At 42.8% G+C, this 22,306-nt stretch overlaps 1 protein-coding gene across 2 annotated transcripts in view; it reads left to right on the plus strand.

The window, feature by feature from the left end:
* The window catches only part of LOC139210620 (A-type potassium channel modulatory protein KCNIP2-like), an 84,938-nt gene extending 63,097 nt beyond the window's left edge, over positions 1–21,841 (plus strand). The window contains exons 2-10 of one of the 2 annotated variants that reach the window (XM_070840691.1): positions 18,025–18,127; positions 18,907–19,027; positions 19,202–19,271; positions 19,664–19,734; positions 19,951–20,058; positions 20,454–20,558; positions 20,714–20,776; positions 21,498–21,561; positions 21,747–21,841. In XM_070840691.1, the coding sequence (XP_070696792.1) occupies positions 18,025–18,127; positions 18,907–19,027; positions 19,202–19,271; positions 19,664–19,734; positions 19,951–20,058; positions 20,454–20,558; positions 20,714–20,776; positions 21,498–21,545 (689 nt within the window). In that variant the 3' untranslated portion in view covers positions 21,546–21,561; positions 21,747–21,841. Of the gene's footprint in view, positions 1–14,167; positions 14,251–18,024; positions 18,128–18,902; positions 19,028–19,201; positions 19,272–19,663; positions 19,735–19,950; positions 20,059–20,453; positions 20,559–20,713; positions 20,777–21,497; positions 21,562–21,746 lie in introns of those variants that run through there. The other variant, XM_070840692.1, reaches the window with a different exon arrangement.
* The last annotated feature ends 465 nt before the right edge of the window (positions 21,842–22,306 follow it).

Raw genomic sequence — 22,306 nt, forward strand, 5'->3', positions numbered from 1 at the left:
TTAGGCTTTCTCCCTCGGTCTCATTTTCTATGCCATCTCCCACTCATCCTCTCCTCCTCTCTTTATCTGCCGCCTCTCCCTCACTCACTCCCTCTTTCCCCCTCACAACACTCGCTTCCTGACAACCGCTGCCAAAGGACTAGCAGGCGCAGCACATCCCAAGTTTCTATCCCTCGACGGGGGGCTCGGAGAAGAAAGGGAGAGGAGAGGAGAGGAGAGGAAAAGGGAAAAAAAACAAAAAAAAAACCCTTTAACTTCAGTCCAGGTGTTGTGACAGTTTGGAGTTCTGTGTTGCAGCCTGTGGCTCCAGCAGTATGGCCTCCCCCAGGGGATAAGAGGGGTTGACTGAGGCCAGGTTTTGGGTGGCAGAAGAGAAACACCCATCGAGCCAAGCCCAAGCCCTTGGCTGCTTTCTTTTTTTCTTTTCGTTATAGCTGTCATCAGTCTCAGGTTAAGATACTAGATTGGATCGAAGTGGATAAAAGTGAGGAAGTAGGTGCGGGACGACTCAGCTGGGCTAAAGTTGGACAAACTGCTCGGGTTGGACAGGTCTGGTGTTGCTGACCGGACTTGGCCCGGCCTGATCCGTCCTGGCTCGGTGACGCGGTGCTGGGCGATGACAGACAGTGGTCTCCAAAGATGTTGAATCTGGATGGCTTGGAGATGATTGCTGTGCTGGTGGTCATGGGTCTCTTCATCAAAGTCCTGGAGCAGTTTGGGATGTTTGAGCCCGTCGGAGGGGAAGGTAATGGATTTTCTCTGAGATTTGTTGGCATAATAACAGGACAATTATGGTACAGTAAAGACTGAGTTCACGGATTTTAAAGGAGGTGAGGGTGTACGAATATGTGCATGAGCTGATACTTTCATCTGCAGTGCCTATTCCCTCTGGTCGTGAGTGGGCTGCAGTCCTGTCTGAGGGTTTGGGTTACCAGTGCAACAGTGGGCCATGCAACACTGTCTCCCTCTCTCTCTCCATCACACACACACTCACACACACACATACAGAGTAACTTTAGCTGTGTGTGTGAGGCCTCCCTTTGCCCCAGGGGTGTGTGCTTTTACCCTTTAATCGATAACACTATGGACAGAGTGGGTCTAAGTGCTGTGTAGAGGCCCTTGTCTCACTGAGGGAATGCCAGCCTTACTTTCAATACTCTCGTTAGCCCGTAGTCATTGGAGCTGTATCAAGACAATAACATTTTCTTTGCTGCAGAGCACAGGTCTGCATGGTTTGTAGTTGTCAGAAGTGTTTCACTATATTAATAGAGACAGAACCTTATAAAAGCCCAATTAATTTGAAGTAAATCAGTAGTCCCCCCTTAGTCTCAGTTAGGTCAATTCACAGATCTCATGTTTGATCATAGTTTAACAAAATGAAACATTAACTAAATTATAATTTTACTCTTCAAATAGTGCCTGCCTGTGAATGAGGGGTTGACAGAAAGGGTCCTCGTCCTGCTTTCGCTCAGCCCAGCAGCTGTCAACACGCACCAAAGCCTTGTTGTTTGGCCTGTCTTATCTGGATGACCCCCGTTTTGTCCCCTCTAAGTCCAATCTACTTTACCTTGTTCACGCTCGCTTATCTCTTCTCTTTTAGTGACAAAAAGAAAGATGGGGTTCTTATCTCCAAGGTGTTTGTTTTCATCTGCTCATTGTCCAGAGTGCCCTGTGCACAGTGGGCGTCTGGTAACAGTGGCACTCTGACAGGGTCAAGTTTTCAACAGTCTGATTTTGAGTCGACTATGTAAAGTACAGAAATGTAGTTTAGTCAGTTAAAGATAAGAAACACTGCATAGTTTGCTCTGGTAGATTCTTCTGGATGCTACACTATAAGAGACAACCCCCCTCATCCCTGATGTACCTGCTGGACTGCACCCAGTAGTCAAGGTGTGCCAACAGCTCTGTCATCTCAAAAAAAAAGTCCCCCTTTGGAAACACATAGTATGCTACAGCGCTCTGTGTTTACATGCAAACACACACACACACACACACACCTAGTGGAGCCTCCATTTATACTCTCATTATACTCTGAGCATCAGCATGCTTCGACCATTCTTTATGGGAAGTGGCAGATGAAATAAGTGCGTGCGTGTGTGTGTGTGTGTGTGTGTGTGTGTGTGTGTGTGTGTGTGTGTGTGTGTGCGCGCGCCAGCTCCCTTGTGAGTACTTAAACTAATGAATTTTCTCTTTAATGGAGGAACTTGGTCCAGATGGCAACTGTATTACTCAGAGTATCTGCAGCATCATGTACTCACAGGAAGGCTTGAAACCAATACACACCCCATATAAGGGCATGTGATATACACATAATATATACACATGCCTCCTTGAGTATGTGCGCTATGTTCCCGTGAAAACTTATAAGCTTATTTCAGTCAGCTGATCTGTTTTGGCCGTGGTTTCCTATGTGAAACTGACCCAACTTCATTCATATGCATTTGTCACCCCCCCCCTCCTCCATATTAATCTCTTGCCAAACCATCTTCACTCCTCTATCACACTTAGATTCCTTCATTCTGCCTGACCTTTCTACTTTAATAGTGGAGTCTTGCTTTGGCTGCTTGTGTGGTGGTGCATTCACTTCTCTCTCAGGATATCGATCTGCTGACGTGAGTAAACTTGACAGCAGTTGGTTATTAGTTACTGGTTGTGTGTGCTTCTGCAGAACCCTTTCCCCCTTTACTTTGGCATGACGGAAATGACTGCAAAGGGAGGAAGTTTGCGGTGGTATTGAAATGTGTCTCCGTTTTACACAAGCTGACCTTCCACCGGTGGAAGGTCAGCTTGGGAAGAGAGAGGGAAAAAAACAGATAAAATATTAATTGTGGTTGAAATGTCCTCTCTTCTCCCTCCTGCCAAACTCATCTCACCAGACTCGAGTAATTTTCTGGTGAGACAGAGCGAGACAAGAAAAATAAAGAGGCTGTGAGACTCCCATTACTTTAATGAGCTGTGCTGCTGACCTTCTGCTGATTAAACACACACATACACACACACACACACACACACAGCATGCACATACTTTTGTACTTTCAACAAAAAGTGAAAGGGAAGTAAAAGGGAAAGCGCTGGATGTCTGCGAATGGGATGCATACAGTATGTGTGAGGTGCACTGTGGTCTGGAAGTCCTCAAGGATCTGATAGATTTAAAGCTAACGGCTGGAGTGTGTTTGTTCTTTAGGAGTTTATGAGGTGGAAATTGAAGAGCTGTACGATGGGATGTTCTGGCCTGAGCTGGATGGCTGCGTGCCTAAAAAAAAAAAAAAAAAAAAAAAAAGTTTCTAACACAGCGGTTTCCTGCATGAATGTATCTTGAGCTAGAATCATTCACTGGATAGAATTCGTTTAGTCTAACTTCTGAAAGGTATAAAAGAAATTTCTAATTGTTTGCCAGCAACAGACACACAGGTTTATTTTGTCACACCTGCTCTTGTCACTGAGCTGTGCCTCTTGCTGTCTCTCAGCGGATATATCTGAATAATTAGCAAAAAGCTTATGGTCCACTGTATGCGCTGCAGTGAGCTGTCGTGCTCCTGGTCACTCACGAGCATGAAAAGTGTGGCATCTCGCCATATGCAGCCTGTTTCTGCCTTTTGATTTTAGAATAAATTGAACTGGCACTGGGCTTGATGAGGTCCTGGAAGTCGGGGACATGTTCCAGTGCTGCTTCATCACTCCTGAAAGCCCTTTGATACTGTAATGTCCCTCTGTGCCTTCATATCAACTCATAGCTGATTTAACAGCAGGATGTGAACCATTTGTCAAACCAGCCTATAGAATCTAGTCCTTTTCTTTTCACGATGGTGTTTTACTGGGCTCCTTTTGTTTGATTCACATCCTGTGAAGGACCCAAAGAGAAATGCAGGGATCAGGACTGGAGGAGATTGCAAGAGGAAATCGATGTATACAAAATATCAAGGCTATAGATTCTGTAATGATACTGTTTTACCTTTTTGTGTTCCTCGTGTTTAAAAATCCTTTTTCAAGTCGTCTACCTACAGCTTCTTTACTGTATAGATTAAATAAAATATAAAAAAACATAATAATTTATAAATAAATGAATGAAAATAAAAATGTAACTGTACCTGTTGGCCCATAAAGACATTGCAGGCATTACTCCACCTGTATGGTTTGCAGAGCATAGTTATGTGTCTACTAATAAGACTACAATATCTACAACTATTGAACAGATTGACATGAAATTTGCTGCAGATCATAGACTGTACATGAAGATGGATGACGTGTCTCAGCTTCCTCCCACCATACAATGATGAAGCCAAAATATCCCCTGATACCGGAGCTGCCATCTTGCTGCCGTCCTGCCTTTACAACCGCCAACGCAATCACCGGTTAGGATTAGCTGTCAATGACGACATCACGTTCAATCTTTATGGCATCAAAAAACTATTTCAAACTTCTAAGAAAAGTGAACACTTGAACATCCATCAGTGTGTTCAATGTGTAGTTTGATTTTTAGTTTGGCCCGTGTCCCGTTCGGTAAACGCAGAGGGAGCAGGGGGTTATGATCTATACTGCAGCCTGCTGCCAGGGATCGATCGAGGTGGCTACACTTTTTGGGACCTGTCATGTTACCATCATTACACCATGATAATATGTGATGTAAACCTCCATTAGAAGCACAGTGTGTTGATGGACTGGCACCAGACAATGTTAACCCTTTAACCTTCTGCTCGACCACATGGTAGAGCACATTTTGACTCACTATATCTTATTGAAAACATGTTTTACTTACGACATCTCAACCGTTTGGTCAATATTTAAAAAAAATGTGGCGTCTGTTCATAAAAAAACATTGATTTTTGTAATTAGTGCCCCAAGGAAATAAAATATATAAAGAATACATTTTTTCATTGCTTTTTCTTTTGGTGAGGAGGTTAAAGGGTTAAGGACTAGAAGCATCTTGAATACAACAATTATGGTGTTTTCAGTTTTCTGTCTGTAGTAGATGTGAATGGTCTAGTGTGTGTGTGTGTGTGTGTGTGTGTGTGTCTTTTGTGAACACTACATTGTAGTTTTTGAGAAACATCCTTTTTCCCAGCAAATACTTTTTTTTCCCGCTTAAGAGGTTATTTGGCTATGATCAGCACTGTGTGTGTGTGTGTGTGTGTGTGTGTGTGTGTGTGTGTGTGTGTGAAAGAGTGAGACGATATGCGGGAGAGGGATAAGTGCAGGTAAATTGCTTAGCGGTCAGCAAAGGACCCATTTGTGTCCAAGCACACGCACACATACACTCACAGAGGCACGGCCATCTACCCTTAGTGTAATTGTCCTTCAATAGATAGGCACACTAATGGGGCATACAGTGTGTGTGTGTGTGTGTGTGTGTGTGTGTGTTTGCAGCCCATTTAGAGTGAGCTGCATTGCTCCACACACTCTGTAGGGGCTGAGGGCACTATAGCTGTCAGATCTGATGATACCACCTCTGATGACTCCACCTCAAAGCAAATAGAAATGTCATCTGATTCTCACGGTTTTTACGAGAATAAATTGTTTAAGGTTTTCAATTACCAGCAAAGGAGTCGTGATTCCACTCTGTTAGAGGAAGCTGAAACAAAAACAAGCGCATAGATGGTGCAGCTTCGATCAGTGGTTTGTACAACAAGTATCCTGCTTTAAAAAAAAAAACTTTCTGAACAGTAATAAAATTGCAGGGAGGTTGGAGGAGACTGTCCTTGTTGTCCTTGTCTGACAGCTTTTCTCTCGCTGCCCCTCTGATGGCAAGCCAGCTAGAAGATGAGAGCCTGGGACACAAGAGGATCAGACAGGGGATATTTAATACACAACTCTCTCTATCCCCTGCCATCCCTCTCTCTCTCTCTGTCTCTGTTTGTCTCTCTCCCCCCTCCTCTGTCGCTGTCTGTCTTCTTTTTCCTCTGGCCCTCCTTCCCTCGATGTGATTATAGCAGTCGTGTGTGTGTGTGTGTGTGTGTGTGTGATTCTATTCGTATGGCAGGTGCTCTGTGGATAAAAGACCACAAGTTGTTGATGTTCCACTGCTCTTCTTCTGACACGTCTGCAGAGAGACGATAACATTGACGATGTCCGAAAGAATTCACACACACACACACACACACATGCAGAACTGTCCTTGAAAATATTCCTCGCTAACTTTTAGCATTTGGAAGATTTGCATTAACACAGCTTAGCCTTGTGTCTGAAGAAATGTTCCTGTGTTCTGGCAGCTTTTAATGTTGCACTTGTTTGGTTTTCTGTGTGAGATGCTCCGTCAATCTGCATGCACAAAAACTAATTAATATTATATTCTGCTACAGCTTTAGTGCGATCAAAGCAAAGCACATAATGGGTTGAAATATACTAGAGTATGATGATTTTGCGTCTGAGTCAGAATCAGAGGCTCTAAATACCAGCTGACTTTAGGATGCTGCCAACTACGTACACAGAAATTGCTCTTTAGTTTTTTTCATATAATATGTAAATATCAACCGGAGTTACTTGTATAATAGTATGGGTGTGAAACTACAAATAAATGAACTTAAAAAATGAAAACTTTAGTCTTACATGCCACTGATATACACAAGTAACGGCTCATAGAGGAAATTTTGTGGAAAGTCTGCGGCATATGTAGAAAAAAAAGCATTGCCTACCATCACTGAACAACTGGACTTCATGTGTACAACCAGTATATATGAGTATATCTCATGATCTCATCAGAGAAACCTCAATTCTCTTTTTAATTTACTGTCTCATGGTGTTTACAGCGTTAATCCACTGTTCCTCCACTCAGTGTCTTTGCTGTTTGCACACAGACATTTGATCTACTGATAGAAAATAAGGATGCTCTAATGTGTTGAAGTGCTAGTGGTCAAAATGTAACATATGCGGGCAGTATAACTGCGGCAGATCCGTAGGGATTTAACAATGTGCTGTATACTTTATGTACTGTAAATGAAAATGTGAGGAAAGTGCACTGTAATTTCCGGCTTTGTGCTTCCTAATAACACAATTTATTCTCTCTCTCTCTCACACTCTCTCTCACACACACACACACAGAATTAACAAGGGCACACAGCAGGATAAAACATGTATATTGGGCAGACAGTGGCGATTATTCACTGTGTTTTACAACAACAGAGGCTACAGGCTGCTGTCATTCTGTTATTGATTTATCTGCCAATTTGATCTTCATTCATGGCTGAATCCCAAAAATAACATTTAGGATAACTTTCCTGCCAGCTGGTTGAGTTTTACTCCATATTCAATGTTTAACCGCCTTTTATTCTAAGTAGTAATGTTTTGTTTGGCCGGAAAATGCTGTTAGTTTGCTCTGTAATACATTTGCTGTGACATAAATTCCCCCTTAAGATTTGTCTTTTCAGAAACAAATCTTTCAACAGCCGATACCAAACCTTCAGAGAGCTGAGATTCAAACCCTGTTAGCTGCTAGAAAGTTTTTTTTTTTCCGTTAGTATCGACCCGTTCAGGATGTTTACCTGATTTGGCTCGTGGGGCAGGAAACAGCAGAGCAGAGTGTTTATGATTTGATGGGAATAAGTTTAGAGGATTGTTGTGAGCGATGCAAACCCAATTTAGATTGACTGCTTTACACCACTCAGAAAACACAGGATGCATTTTAAAAAGCTTGAATGCAGTCGAGCGCCGGAAAAGAAGGTTCAGAGTATAACAGCTTTAACGCCATTTGGTGTTTTGAAACCTTGTCATAATAGCAAAACAGTGTTACTATCCCTTTCAGTGTTGTGTGAATGTGTGGGAGAGTGTGTTGGAAATTGTTAATGGCTTTTAGGCTGGTCTCTGGAGCAGAATTTAAATGAAGGACAATAACAAAGGGAAAGAGAATAGTTGGAGGTGATCAGCACTGTTGAATACAGGGAAATGTCTTACCTTGCACTGCCCTCTTCAGGAGTAAATGTTAATTACTGCAACAGATGTTTGGGAGGGGTCGGAGGTTTTCAGCCTTTTCAGTTTGGCAAAAAAATATTATTAGAATTAGACTTATTCTGTGTCACACTCAGTGTGGAGAACCACTCGTAGGACGTCACATGCTAGATTTCATCTCAATTTTATTCCAATTGTTGAGGAAAAGAAAGAAAAAGCTCATATTTAATCATTTATAATGGGGAAAAAAAGCAAACTTGTGCTCTATTTACGCTCTGTTTGGGTAGATTGTGCTCTGCTTCGATTCATTTCAAATTACACAATCAATGTGTTTTTCAACTGGAAAGTCAGCAGGATTGATTATTTTCTTTAGCAAAAATGTGAACTGACAGTTTAAAACAATTGTTGTAAAAGCCACCTGAAGTTGTTTCTCTCCACCAGCTGTCGTATAAACGTGTATCCAAATGAGACACACGTCCATATGGCAGCTGTTTATCTGCTTCTCCGTACAGTCGCTGTTCATATATACGCTAGAATGATTCATTACGTCTTGTTTCCTCAAAAGAGAAAACCTCTCTGATCCCTCCGTCTCAACTGATCGTGTGCTCTCTCTAAAGAAAACTGTTCATTAGCTGCTCTCTGTAGTTTATGTTGAAAGAACTCGGCCTCAGTAGAATGAATCTGTTTTTGTCCCGCATCGAGGTTTTAAAAATATCCTCAAAAGCTAATGATCTATGCAAATGGATCTCTGCTTTCACTTATCTAATTGGAAACACACTAGCCAATTTTGAGCACCATTTGTCAATGACCTCCTCTGTGTCTCCTTCGCTACACACACACACTCACACACACACTCCCCCTCCGTCTCTCTAAGACATTTTAATCAGTTTTGAGAGGAATAATTGCCCAGGTAGACGTCTAAATATGGAGGTATTTCAATTACTCTGTGTGTCTGGCTTCAGGCAAAATATGCCTCACAGAGACTAATCAACTAAGACTGATTAACGTAGCCTAACATTTTATTACAATATGAGTGTGTGTGTGTGTGTGTGTGTCACCGTCCACCATAGATTAGCAGTCAGGCGAGTGAATGTCCATCATTAAATTAAGAGCAGAACATCTCTAGAGGTGGATTACAGATGTCACTTCCTCAAGTACACTGGCACTAAACAGTTTAAAAAAGAAAAAGATCCCATGGTTCAGCTCTGATTTCTCACCCTGGCGAACCTCATCGCTCTTGCAGGACCTTTTGAGGTGATGAGTGGATGTCAAGGGAGAAGAGGAGCCGTCTGAGGAGCCTTTCGGGAAGCCGGCCTGCTTATTACATCATGCACACTCTCGGTTTGTGAGCAAATGGAGCAACACTTTTTGCTCTGTTGGACGCAGACACCACAGAGCTCATATCTGATTGAAGTGACAGCTGTCATGTGAAGAGCTTGATGTGTGTGTTTGCAGTTGTGGATACGTTACGTAACTTTTAAATTAAGAGAAGCTTCCCCGTGTTGTAGATAAGGTGAGCCAAAGGAGGCGTGATTTTTAACCACCCTAACGACATGGTGCAAGGGATGGCAAAGTAGATCTGTTTGTTTGTCTACCAGTCATGTTGAATAGATATTCGTGGTCCCCAGAGAATGTATCCTCACCACTTTAATGGACCTCTGACCTTTCCTCCAGTGCCATAATGAGGTTTCACATTCGGTCCTTAGTAAAATATCTCCACAATTATTGGGCAGATTGTCATGACATATAATTTTGTTATGTTTTATTTAATCTTTATTCAATCAGGCAGTCTCATTGAGATTAAGATGTTTTTACAAGAGAGACCTGAGCAACATTCACGACTACACACAGAACAAGAAATGATAGGAATTAAACAGGCAGTTACACAAAGCGGTTACAAGAGTCAACAATGACATCAGGCAATAAGGTTTTAAAGTCTCCAAGGGTAATGACTGACTCCAGTTTGAGGTCAGATTGCAGTTCATTCCATTTAAAAGGTGCATTGTACCTGAGACCAGTTCTGCCAACGTTAGCGTGGACGTAAAGGATCTTTAAAGTTATCTAGACACTGGATCACATACTGAAGTTAATGGATTTAAAAGAGAGAAGAGATGTGAGATGGTCTGGAAGCTTCAGGCGAAGAGCTGCGTATCTGGATAACATGTGGTGCCTGTTTCCTCTTATCTACAGGGACGAGGCTGATATTCCCGTCAGACTCAGCTACGCTTTATGTTTATGACCAATTAGCAAATGCTTGCATGCTCCCAGGTTAAACTAAAATGATGAACACAATTCCTAATTACAATCAGCATGTTGGCATGGCCGCTGTTAGCATACCGGTAGCCTTTGCAGACATTAGCATGGAGCTCAAAGCACCGCTGTTCCTAAACACAGTCTCACAGAACATAGAAATAAGAAGAGCATGGCTGTAGACTCAAGTTCAGTTTTACATAACTTTTTATTCAAAAAAGCATGACCATGTTTCAGTTTTATGCAAAAGAATGACATTTACTGAAATAAAACAAAGGTTATATGCAATGTAGACGTTTTAAAAGACTCACTTCTCAACCAAATGTTGCCCAGAGCAGTTTTGCAGTAACCCAGACGTCCACACGTCTTTTCGGTGCATACAGGGTTACAATCTGTGTCACCTTGAAGCAAGCTAAAATGTATTTTACCATTATTAGAAGCAACCGCATCAACGGTATCAACTTTAAAGGTCAGTGCCTTACAATATTCTTGGAATCACAGGCGTCAGAATTTTTTTGTTTAGTTGCAATATATTGATCTTAGATTTTTTTTTTCAGTATATGACAGATATCCTAACCCTTTATGTAAGAGGTAATGACAGATAGGCACAACCAGCCTTAATCTCTCACACTTTCATCCTTGATTTGACTCTCCAACTGCAGACTGCGTTTGAGACTTTACTGGCCTGAATATGTCACTGCATTTAGGAATTTATGTAGCCTATTTAATTAATCAAGCCCGTAAATGCATACAAAATATAGGGTAATATAATGCTTTATGTAGATCAGCAATCTCTGTAGATAGCCGGATGTCAAGTAATTCACATTTAATGCCTCAATTATGTTCTCTTTGGTCGTCTCAGTTTAAATTACCATAAAGACCCTTATGTAATAATATCTGATCCTTGAGTGCCATTAGGTCTCCCTTATTGTATTTGGAGCACTTGGTTGCCACAGCTGCCTCACAATAAACGAGTGATCGACAGCTGTCAACTTTAAGCCGCCATGGGCCCCGTTTCTGACACTGAACATGCTCAGTCCGCGAAACACTAAATTTTTGCTTGTCATCATTTTGTATTACCAAAGAGCATGAGTCTGCCGCTGATTAAAAGTAAGTTGTTCGGTCTAACAAGGCTGCTCTGAGATGCATGCTCCCCGAGGCTCCGCAGCAACACTCGTAGCTCGAGGACTCATTTTGACTCTGAGAATCATTAATCACACAAGCGACAGATCGAGCCCCTGCTAAACCTCTCTGTCTCCCTCAGTTTCCTTTTTACCCTCCTCTCCATCTCCTCGCTGCTTTCTAACTGGCACTGAATCGCCCTGACATGTATGTATGTGTGTGCATATATATATAGATAGATATATAGATACACACACACAAACGTTATAGACAAAATGCATCTTTTCAAGTGCTAGGGGCTACATTTCCTCTGTCTCCCCCCTCAGTTTCCTGATAACAGGGGGTGTTATTGAACATGGAGCAGAGGATAAAAGTGATGGAGGACTTTGAAGCCAAGGGGTGTCACTTTCCACTTTTGTTGAAGTCTAGCCATTTCTTATTTAGGCATGCACTGATCTACCTTTTTCTCTCCCAATACCAATTCCAGAGACTGTCCGCCCGAGAAGAACAAAAGCATCAGTCATCTGAGCAAAATGCCCCAAAACAACATATATTTATGTTTGAGTGACAAAGCCCTCTAGCAGCCAGTTCTTTTGACTGGCTGCTAGAGGAGGAAGTTATAATAAAGCCATGAAGTCAGCAGAGGGAGAAGGTCACGGTGGTTGGATGGCTTAACAAAAGGTCTGACTGTGACTTGCAAGACCATTTTCTCATCTCATTTCCTACAAAAGTGTTGTGTTGGTTTCTTTAAACCACAAGTACAAGCCTACGTAGTGTGTTTGTTACCCAATATGCTCTTTCCCTAATCCTGACTAAGTCGTTTTTTTGCCTAAACCTAGACTGCGTTTCATTAGTCGTTCCACATGCCCTCGTTAACTTCCCCTCGGCACATGCCATTGGGAAATCCCTGCCACCAACTGTCGTTCTATTTCTCTGGAAAACTGAGGTGATGGACCTTTAGAGGGTATAAAAGAAGCGGACATAGCTTCCGGGTCTGAAAAGAGAAACCAATGCTAAAGTGCCTGAAACATACATTTTCTCTAATGGCCAACAGGGAAGTCTATGAGAACATGAGCCTACAGTAAACAATCATTCCTAGTGACTTCATGGTCTCAGTCACTAGTCAATGTTCATTTAGTAAATTATGGTCCTATTTAAAGTAAAACTGACCATAAAGCAGGACATACTTTACAGAGGGACCACCTTGTGGCTAACCAATCAGAGGCTGACCATGCCTAAGCCTAACCAATCAGAGGTCAGGGGAAAAAAACCCATGCATCACGTCTGGCTCCAAAATCAAGATGGCGATTTTGAAACTCATGACGTCACGACGACGGAGGTTAAGGCCACTTCTTTTGTACAGTTCTGCTTTTCAAATTTAAAATCTGTTTACATTAACACAAAGAATCCATTGGGATCATCATGTTAATGAATATATGGTCAGGGGTTGTTGAGGAAACAGATCTTTTGGAAGCAGATTTTTTTGTGATAACATAAATATAGGTTGTTCACATCCAATCCACCTTATTACTGTATGTTATTGGCCACATACAGTATTGATACCCATCATTTCCTTCATCAAATCCCACTTTGACATTATGTTTAGAGAGTTTAAAATTCTCTATTCTGTTTGCTGTGATGCCAATCTGAGTTTCCTGCTGCACTTTGCTGAAAGGTTAAAAGCCCCAAATCCATCATACATACGACCCCCTCAGGTGTGTTAAATCATGAGATGTCTGACAAAAAAATCTACACGCCAACCAAGATGTATCATCACGATTTTCCCTTCTTATAAATCCTGTTTTAATACTTTTTCAGATCCAGTTCTGTAGGGACTGTATCTATCTGCGGTAGGATGTCAGTGTGCCAGATGTGACATCAATATATCCCCTCCCAACTGAAATATTCCCCACTGCGCTGGATTGCATATGAATACATGTTATAGGCAGATATCACCTCCAGGCTGTGTGTTTGAGTGTGCATGTGTGTTGAGTTTACACTCAGGGGAGATTGCCACATCTGTGAGTTTGTCCACAGTAGCCGCTGGGTCAGATGCTTCGCCTCTCTGTCATCACAGCCTCCCTCCTCCCCTTTGTTAGTCTTTCTCTGCCTCTTCTTCTTCTAATTTTGTCCTTCGGTCCCCCTGCTACCTCTTTTTGTTTTTGTCATTTGCTTTTGGATGCGGTCCTTGCTGTACCCCTGGTTTCCCCCTTAATCCATTCCCTCTCCCCCCTCCTCTCCCTATCTCATCTCCCACTTCATCCTCCTCATCTGTCTCTGGAATGCCCCCCTCTCCGTTTCCCCTCTTAACCTACAAGTAGTACTCCCCCATCCTTTCCCTCCCGCCTCTTTCCTCCCTTCACTCAGTCCCATCACTGACCCAATTAAACATGGGGAGGGACACAGCAGGAGGAGAGTGACGGAGGTAAGGCGAGAAAGAGAGGGAGAGGGAGGCTGAGAGTAGAGAGAGTTTGAGAGTCAGTAGCCGGAAAAGCAGAGAGATTCAGAAAACAACCGCCACCAACCTGCCAGCACACACATGGTGAATCGTCCGAACTTCACCTGGAACTCAAACAACCTTTGACAGCCTGAGAGGCGGCGGGGGTGGAGCAGCAAGTCAACAGTCCTGCTGCCACGCACTTACCGCTCTCCATGAAGAAACGAGGAGAATAGCAATCTACCTTCAGTGAAGAAAGCGGGCGGGGAGGCGTGCGGAGTTAGGATGGGAGAATACCGGCACATAGAGGGAGACTGAGAGGACAGACTGAAAAGACAAAGACGGTGCATTCCTGGTTGGAGTTGAGGGGGGGGGACGTGGTTGCCCCGGGGCAAGAGAAAGATTTCTGTTGACAGAAACAGAGAGGAAGGGGGAAAGGATGCATCTGTTCTTCCAAGACAAGTGGGAGGTGGAGGGGCTGCAGACTGTAGGCATCCTCCTGGTGGTCTGCAGCTCCCTCAAACTGATGCACTTTCTGGGGCTTATCGACCTTTCTATGGCAGGTAAGAGGACTAGAGAGAGTGACAGCAGGGGAGTGTCTACATGAGTGTTTGTTAGGGTTAAACATGTCTAAGTAGTTTGGCCTAATTTCTTCATGTTTGTCACACCTATTAATGCTCCTGTGTAGTGTGTGTGTGTGTGGTATTGTCTGAGGCTGAAATACTGAAATATTCATACCTCTCTAAGTGTAGACAGATTAAAACTGATTATTTTGCTCATTTATAACAAAAAGATGATTCAAAACTTCTAAACAAATACATTTGAATGTGGACTTCATGTCCAAAATACATCTTAATGTATAACTGGGCCCATCTATGTTCTGAAAAAGACACATCTGAAATTCATCATTCACTTTGCTCCTGACATCTAAAGGAATTGTGTCTGTAAATTGTTTTGTCAGCGGTGGACTTTACTTGTCATTGCTGCTGTGATGAGGATGTGCTTTAAAGATATTTTCGTCTAAAACGATAGCTCTGGTGATGTCACCAGTTTGGGCTTAAAGAGTCCTTTTTTATTTTTTTTGGGCATTTTTGTCTTTATTGGATCAGGTACAGTAGGGAAGCAGACAGGAATGTAGAGGCAGGAAAAGAGGGTATGACATGCAACAAAGGTACCTGACTGGAATCGAACCGCCATGTTTCAGTGACACCACAAGGCTACCAGAGGCCACATATTCTGAACAGAGAGCCTGTTCAGAATATGTGACAGAGTGGGAGTTTGGAAGACATGAGCTCTTACCAGACAGTGGGGCTCTAACACAAAGGTGCAGAATTGGAAAAAGCTTCAGCTATGTATCTCTGCTCCTGCTGCATTGATTTTGAGCATTCGTCTCTTCTTTGTTTCTTGTGAGTGCCCCGACTTTATGCAAGTGCAATGCTAAATAGCTGGAGTGCAGTTAAGAGTGAAGATGGGAAGGAGAAGAGGGAGCAGATGGATAGGCACATCAAGAACCAAGTGAACCAGCAGGATCCTAATATGCTAATATATGCTGAAAACTGGACCGTTTTTAAAAATTGCACTTCCACTTCTGTCATCACTGGGTGTCAGGAGGGCCTAGAGCTCATAGCTGACAGATTCAGTGTTGATCTACATCTCTATCAGCAGTGAACTGCACCACTGTGGCTCTTAACTATTATGTTTTCTGCCTTCACTTCACTTGAGGGATTATATGGTTTCTTTGTGCCTTGAGAAAATCCTCAGATGTCTTGGGTTTATGAAACACGGAGCTCCATCAAAAGTTATTGCCAAAAATGTGTTGCCATCAAGCTAAAAATAGAGCTGTTTTTCTTATTTCCTGAAGAGTTGTGATGGTCTGTCAGTGTACCCTGGGGGGAACTACTGAACTCTAATTGCACAATCACTACAGGGCACACTGGGTAAGAGTGTCATAATGCTGCACAACAGCTGAAGAACACAGAGCACAGTCTGATGAGAAACAGACAGTTTTTACTTTTCCGCCTACTCAGGCCAAAATGAAAGAATCTCTGGTGTCATTGTCGGTGCCACTCAAAAAACAATTTTAACTTCAAAGGCTGGAGAGCAAATTGATCACGTTACTTCAATAGGAGAATGAGTGCAGTAACCTACTTGTTTTTATCAAAGGACTGTTTTCAACCACAGCATTTTGTTAATATTAGATACAACTTCCATGCTGTGCAGAATCTTTGTAGATGCTAAGTTGATTGTTTGAAAGAGCTGTGACAGAAAAAAACAACAGCAGACAGTCAGACCATGTATATACCTATAAATGATGTCTGTTTAAGTATGATAATGTGTAGTGAAATGTTATTTAGGCTCTTTTATCAAATATAGAGGACCTTATAGATACATGCTTATGTGCATGAACGTATTAAAATCAGGTTAATCCCTCTGAGATCAAACATCTCTATTCCAAGACGCACTTGGCCAAGACAGCCAGAGCACATTTACTCAAAAGACATCACAACAAGCAAGACAGCGAAGGACAAAAATACAGAGAGAGAAACTGGGGAGATGGAGAGAGGGCTGTGAGACAGGGACAGTCCTAAAACAAGCACATCTAGAAATTGTCAGTTTCCAGTAGATCCAGCTGTCATTGCTCTTACAAGTGTGCCAAGCTGCAGGTTCCATGCAGAGCAGAGGAAGTGGAACACATAGAGGTTTATTTTTGTTTTTTGCTGTGTGTCTAATCACACTGACGAGCTGCATCTGTGCCTGGAATTATAGCAATCAGATTTTAAAGGTTACTTTAAAAATGTATTTCACTTCAATTACTAATAAATGGCTCATAAAATGTGGAATCATTAATGATAAAGACTTTCCAAACTCATAATATGCTCATTAGATTATATCTTAAGCATTGGTGGCAAGTATCTAAGTAAGTTTATTCACAAATTGTGTGTAGGTCCAGTTTTGAGGTATTTTGATTTCACTAGTGTTTATATTATACGTCTCCACTGTACCCCACAGATTTAAATATTGCCAGGTCTACTCTCCTGCATTTGCTGTTACATTTAATATTTACATACACAACAAAAATCTTGAAACTCTTCGATCTCATCACATGATCTTCCTCAGAGTTACTCAGCTGTCAGGAAATAGTTTAAAAAATGAAGATCTGCCTTGATGGTGTCAAACAGCAACTGACAAAACAATCTAGTTTTAGCAGATTAGTTGAACTAAAATCCTACATCCACCACTGCTTAGAAACACATTGCGATGACATGCATAAAGGCTTTCTTCTCATGTCAAGATCAGAAATGGATGAACGATGAAGGGAAATTTATTTTCGGTGTGCACACAAACAGTAATCTCTAGCGTCTCAACTTTCTGTACAAACTGTTTGATAGTCGTGTCTGTGTGGTGGTCGGTTGTTTGGTGCGCATGGAAGAAGATAATGTGCTTACACACAGACCCCAGGGCAGAGGGCTGGCCCTGTGCTGGGCAGCTGGATGTATTAATGTGGTATCAATGTGTTTCTGGCTCTAAATGACGCCAGAGTCACAGGTCGGTCAGTCGGGTGGGGTGGGGGGGTGGGGGCAGAGTCCCTGAGGCTCCACGAGAGCAGAGAGACAACAGGGTGACACATCAGAGATAGTCAGCGCAGGTACTGTGGTGCTGTTGGATCTCAACCCCATCATGGCCTTCATCCCTCAGACTGCTGGGGTCCTGCTGAAAGGGGTGAGGGGACTGTTACCATGGAAACTAAGAGGCAAGAGTAAGTATGTGGGTTCATGTGTGCGAATGCGTTTCCCTTCCTCTATCTGATTGTCCTTTTCATTCCGTGAAACGCACCAAAAATAGGCATCGTGAAGTTTGTCTGCGTTGAGATGAACTGGCGCTGTGGCGGTGCACACGGTGGGCTCTGGTTAAAGCGGTTTTGGACGACATTTGTCTGGCAAATTATGTTCTACCAAGTGAAATTAAGTCTGACTATTATGTCTGACTTGTGTTTGGAGTTGATGCTCTCTGCTGGTTTTCCGTACACTTTGCTGAATGTGGCATTGTGACATGAGAGCCAGTCTAATTAGGGAAACTGTGTGTTTCTAGGGGTCAAGCTGTGTTGCTGTTGTGTGGCAATGTCTACCACTTGAGGTGGTACTCGTGGTCTCCCATCGCTAAGCCAGGTCAGCAGGCAACTACCAATTTGACTAAATGGCATGTCTGTTGTTGCATCTGTCCGTTGCATGGAGTGTGCTGTATGCGTTTGTGCATGTGTGTGTGTGAAAAAGGAATTACATTTGCAGACTTGCGTGTGTGTGCGTGTCTAACATTTGTGCTATGGTTGGTGATTGCAGGTAACCCCTCCACCAGTCAAAGCAAAAAAACCATAAAGCAGCGATTCCTCAAGCTGCTGCCATGCTGCAAGCCCTCGGTTGCCCCCTCAATCAGTCAAAGCAAGTGCTCCTTCACTCTCTATACACCTCTACTTCCTCGTGCTTCTGCTTTCTGTCATGTGTCCAGCCTCTTTAGTGAATTACCGATACAATCAGTGAACACCTTAGAGCCACATACGGTCAAATAGAAACACACTCAAGCCCGCAAACTCTTTAAACACTTGCTGCTAATGGGTCAGACCTGTTTTTTTTTATCTGTTCATTTTGTGATTTGAGGCTTGTTCTGTTCCTGCAGGCAATAGGACTGTGTGTATGTGTGTGTGTGTTTTCACTGATGCCAGGCTGATAGAGGTCAAAGGGAGGTTAAAACCAGTGGTCGTAGAGGTTTACAGTATGCTATGAGTTGCCAGTTATTTTTGGAGAAACAGCTGAAATGAGGAGTTTCTGTTTGTGATGCTTTTTTTTTTATTGTTAAAGTTCTTCTCACTCCCTCAGTACAGGCCTCTCCCCAGTCAAATCACTCATTTTATAGATGTTTTACTGAATATGTTTAGCTTTTTGATACGAAGCGCTGTAGCTCGTGTTGGAGCTGAGATGTTTGCACATCGCTTGACACTGTAACCTCACAGTTGTGTGTAGAAGACTGCACTCAGTCACTCGTGATGGCAGGATATCATGCTGCTCTACAGTATGTATGAAGTGTGAGACTTAACACTGTGAGATGAGCTAAATATCACCACGATGACTTAATTTCATTGTTAGGTCATGGTTCCCCTGGAGGCTGGTTTGGGTGAAAGCGATGATTAATACCGACTAACACCAGACTCTCCCTCACACAGACAGCGTGGAAGATGACTTTGAGCTATCCACTGTGTGTCATCGCCCTGAAAGCATGGACAAGCTGCAAGAACAGACTAAGTTCACCAAGAAGGAGCTGCAGGTCCTCTACAGAGGCTTCAAAAATGTAGGTGTGGCTGAAGATCAGACACTGGAGATCAACAAATAACCCTAAATCTGTTCCTAGTTACGTCACTGCTGGAGCTAAGAGGTTCAGTGTGTTGAGAGCTAAAGTAGTCCATTATATATTCTGTGCTATATGGGAATTAATGAGTTTTCTCTATTCACATTTCCATCCCAGGAGTGTCCAAGCGGTGTCGTGAATGAGGAGAACTTTAAAACCATTTACTCCCAGTTCTTTCCACAGGGAGGTGAGTTGTCAGCCCCCAAAGAGCTCCAGCCGAGTCCATAATACTTCCGTTCTTTCTATCCTCGTGTTTTTTTATATATAAATTTCCGGTAAAAGTGTAAATAACGTAATTTCTTTTATTCCGTAGCAGTACACATTTATCACCGCAGTGTAATGAGCATAATTAAGTCCTTATAAATGTGCTCTGCTGAACTGTAGTACCTACACTGCAAAGAGGGGAGGCAATTTTTCATTTCATGATATTTAGGTTGATGAAATGTTAACCACTCGCCTCCAGTTGTATTTGAAATTATTCTTATATCTTGGCTATATTTAGCTTGCTGCTAATCCTAGCTGTTCAAAGACTTCATGATTCAAGGGAACACGGGTTACTGTAAGTCTCTACCTTTACAGACTCAAGCATGTATGCACATTTCCTGTTTGAAGCCTTCGACACTAACAAGAACGGCTCAGTTAGTTTCGAGGTGAGTTCTATTCTTATATTTGCTTCCTTTCAGAGATAAAAGCAAATATGTCCTCCAGAGAACCTTGGCACTACAGCTGTAGCCACATAAATATGTATTTCCTTTAAAAACCTGCCTATGGTGATTAGACCTGCGCTGAAGATTTGACTTTATTTACTGTGTCAACAATGAATTAATGCCAACACACAACAGTAAACTGTGCTGCTTCTATCCTAGGACTTTGTATTTGGTCTGTCTATCATCTTGAGAGGGACTATTAATGACCGGTTAAACTGGGCATTCAACCTCTATGACCTGAACAAGGATGGCTGCATCACCAAAGAGGTAACACACACGTCACACTGTGGCCAGTTTGCTCCTAATTATTTGCTGTAATGGTATTTAAGCACAGCTGTAGCTACACATTAGGACCACGAGGTCGTGTCCTCTGTGTTCTGGGGGATGAGGAGGGTTTGGCAACTTGTTACTGCAGGAGACATTTCAATTTTGGTGGAAATCAGATGTGGAGATGATATGCTAAGAAACTGATCAGTGGCTGCATTGATTTCTATTTTGAAATTTAGAACTGGACTCAACTGGACCCAAATAATCAAGTATCATCATGGATTGTAGGACTCATAATCTCATCAAAGGCGCAGCTTTGATGTAATTTTTTTCTGTTGTCCAAGAACGTCTGCATCCTCTGTAACGCTTCCTCCCTGTTGTCCTTCTTTTTCCAGGAGATGTTGGACATTATGAAGTCCATCTATGACATGATGGGGAAGTACACATACCCCACTATGCAGGACGATGCTCCAAGAGACCACGTGGAGAGCTTCTTCCAGGTCAATTCAACCGTCTTCACTTTCGATTAAATCCTCGTTTTACTGTTGAGCTGACAGAATTATTGTTCTGTTCTGTAAGAGAAGCTAATGCACACACAATAGTGAGTGAAGGGAGTTAACCTTTCACTGCCATATATTTTGTTTTGTTTTTTCAGAAAATGGACCGGAATAAAGACGGGGTGGTTACTATAGAGGAGTTCATCGAGTCATGCAAAAAGGTAGAGAAGAAAAGTGGATTTTCACTTCCTAAAGGACTAGTTTGACATTTTGGGAAATACACTTTTTTCCATTCTTGCTGAGAGTTAGATGAGAAGAACGACTCGACTCCAGGAAATCACTGAGCCTGGCTCAGAAATATTTACAGCACATTAATCTTCATAAATGTTCTGTACTTGTATAGCAACTTTCTTGCTATTCTGACCACTCAGAGCGCTTTTACACCACATTCACATTCACCCATTCACACATCGGAGTTGGAAGGAGACTATTCTTTCACACACATTCACACAAGATGGGGTTCAGTGTTCAGGACATGCGGACTGGAGGAGCTGGGCATTGAGCCGCCGATCTTCTGACTGGTCTACCTCAGAGCCACAGCCACCCCTTAAGATTTGTAACTTGTAATTGTAACTGCATTTCTGTTTGTGTACGGATAAAACAAACGAGATACAACATGTTAAGTGCACAGCTTTAGAGGTAGTTGCACGTGGATTTTTACTTTGGACAAAACCTGGCAAGATGTGTTCCTTTCTTTAAGCTAACTGAGCTAATTATCACCTGGTTCTAGCGTCATACTTAACAAACAGACATGAGAGCGGTATCGATCTTCTTTTCTAACTCTCAGCATCACTGCTAAATACTTTTCCCCAGCGTGAGCGGGTAACACGTAGGGAGCATGGTGACGCTGCCTCCTTATCCAGACCTCTTGTCTCTGTCTAGGATGAGAACATCATGCAGTCCATGCAGCTGTTTGACAACGTCATCTAAGAATCTGGACCAGAGAGTACGCTGGCACGGGGAGGGGAGTGTGTGTGTGTGTGTGTGTGTGTGTGTGTGTGTGTGTGTGTGTGTGAGAGGAATTGGGATTGGGATTGAAAAGAGAGAAAGAGCTTGAGTGCGTGTGTGTGTGTGTGTGTGTGTGTGTGTCCGTCTTCTGACTTGCAAGCTTGTGCTTGTGTGTCTGTTTAGAGCTGTGAGTCCTCAGGGCACTGAGAGGCCCTCCCCCTCCTCCTGGACCCCCCAGTGGCATCTCTCCAAGCAACGATGGAGTTTCCCCGACTCCCTTCCTCATCATGCAAAACTTTAGTTTTACCCCAGAGACACAGAGAAAGAAGGCAAGCAGCAGGCTCACGGGCACCGGCACACTCAAGACCCCCCCCCAACCCCCCACTTGTTTGATTTGAACTTTTATTTCTAACTACCACGGATGATGGAACTATGGCAGCCTGTGATGGCTGACCTCAGAGGGAAATCGCTTTTCCCCTTTTCCCTGTGATGGGTGAGGTTTCGGATTTGTGAATCTGATCCTGCATCTGTGCACGTGGGTAACACCTCCCTGGAGCTGCAAGACTGCTCATGCCTCGGCCATGAAAATAGAAATGAGTCTAACGCCATCTAGTGGACGAGAGAGAGAGAGAGAGAGAAAGGAAGGAAGAAAGACGCTTTCTGAGGAAACAACTGACAAATGTGAGATCGAAGCGATCCTGTTTTCTGGAGGTTCAAACATGTTGTTTTTCATGAGAAACTGA

The sequence above is a fragment of the Pempheris klunzingeri genome, chromosome 12 (genome assembly GCF_042242105.1).
Source record: "Pempheris klunzingeri isolate RE-2024b chromosome 12, fPemKlu1.hap1, whole genome shotgun sequence".
Classification (NCBI taxonomy): Eukaryota; Metazoa; Chordata; class Actinopteri; order Acropomatiformes; family Pempheridae; genus Pempheris; species Pempheris klunzingeri.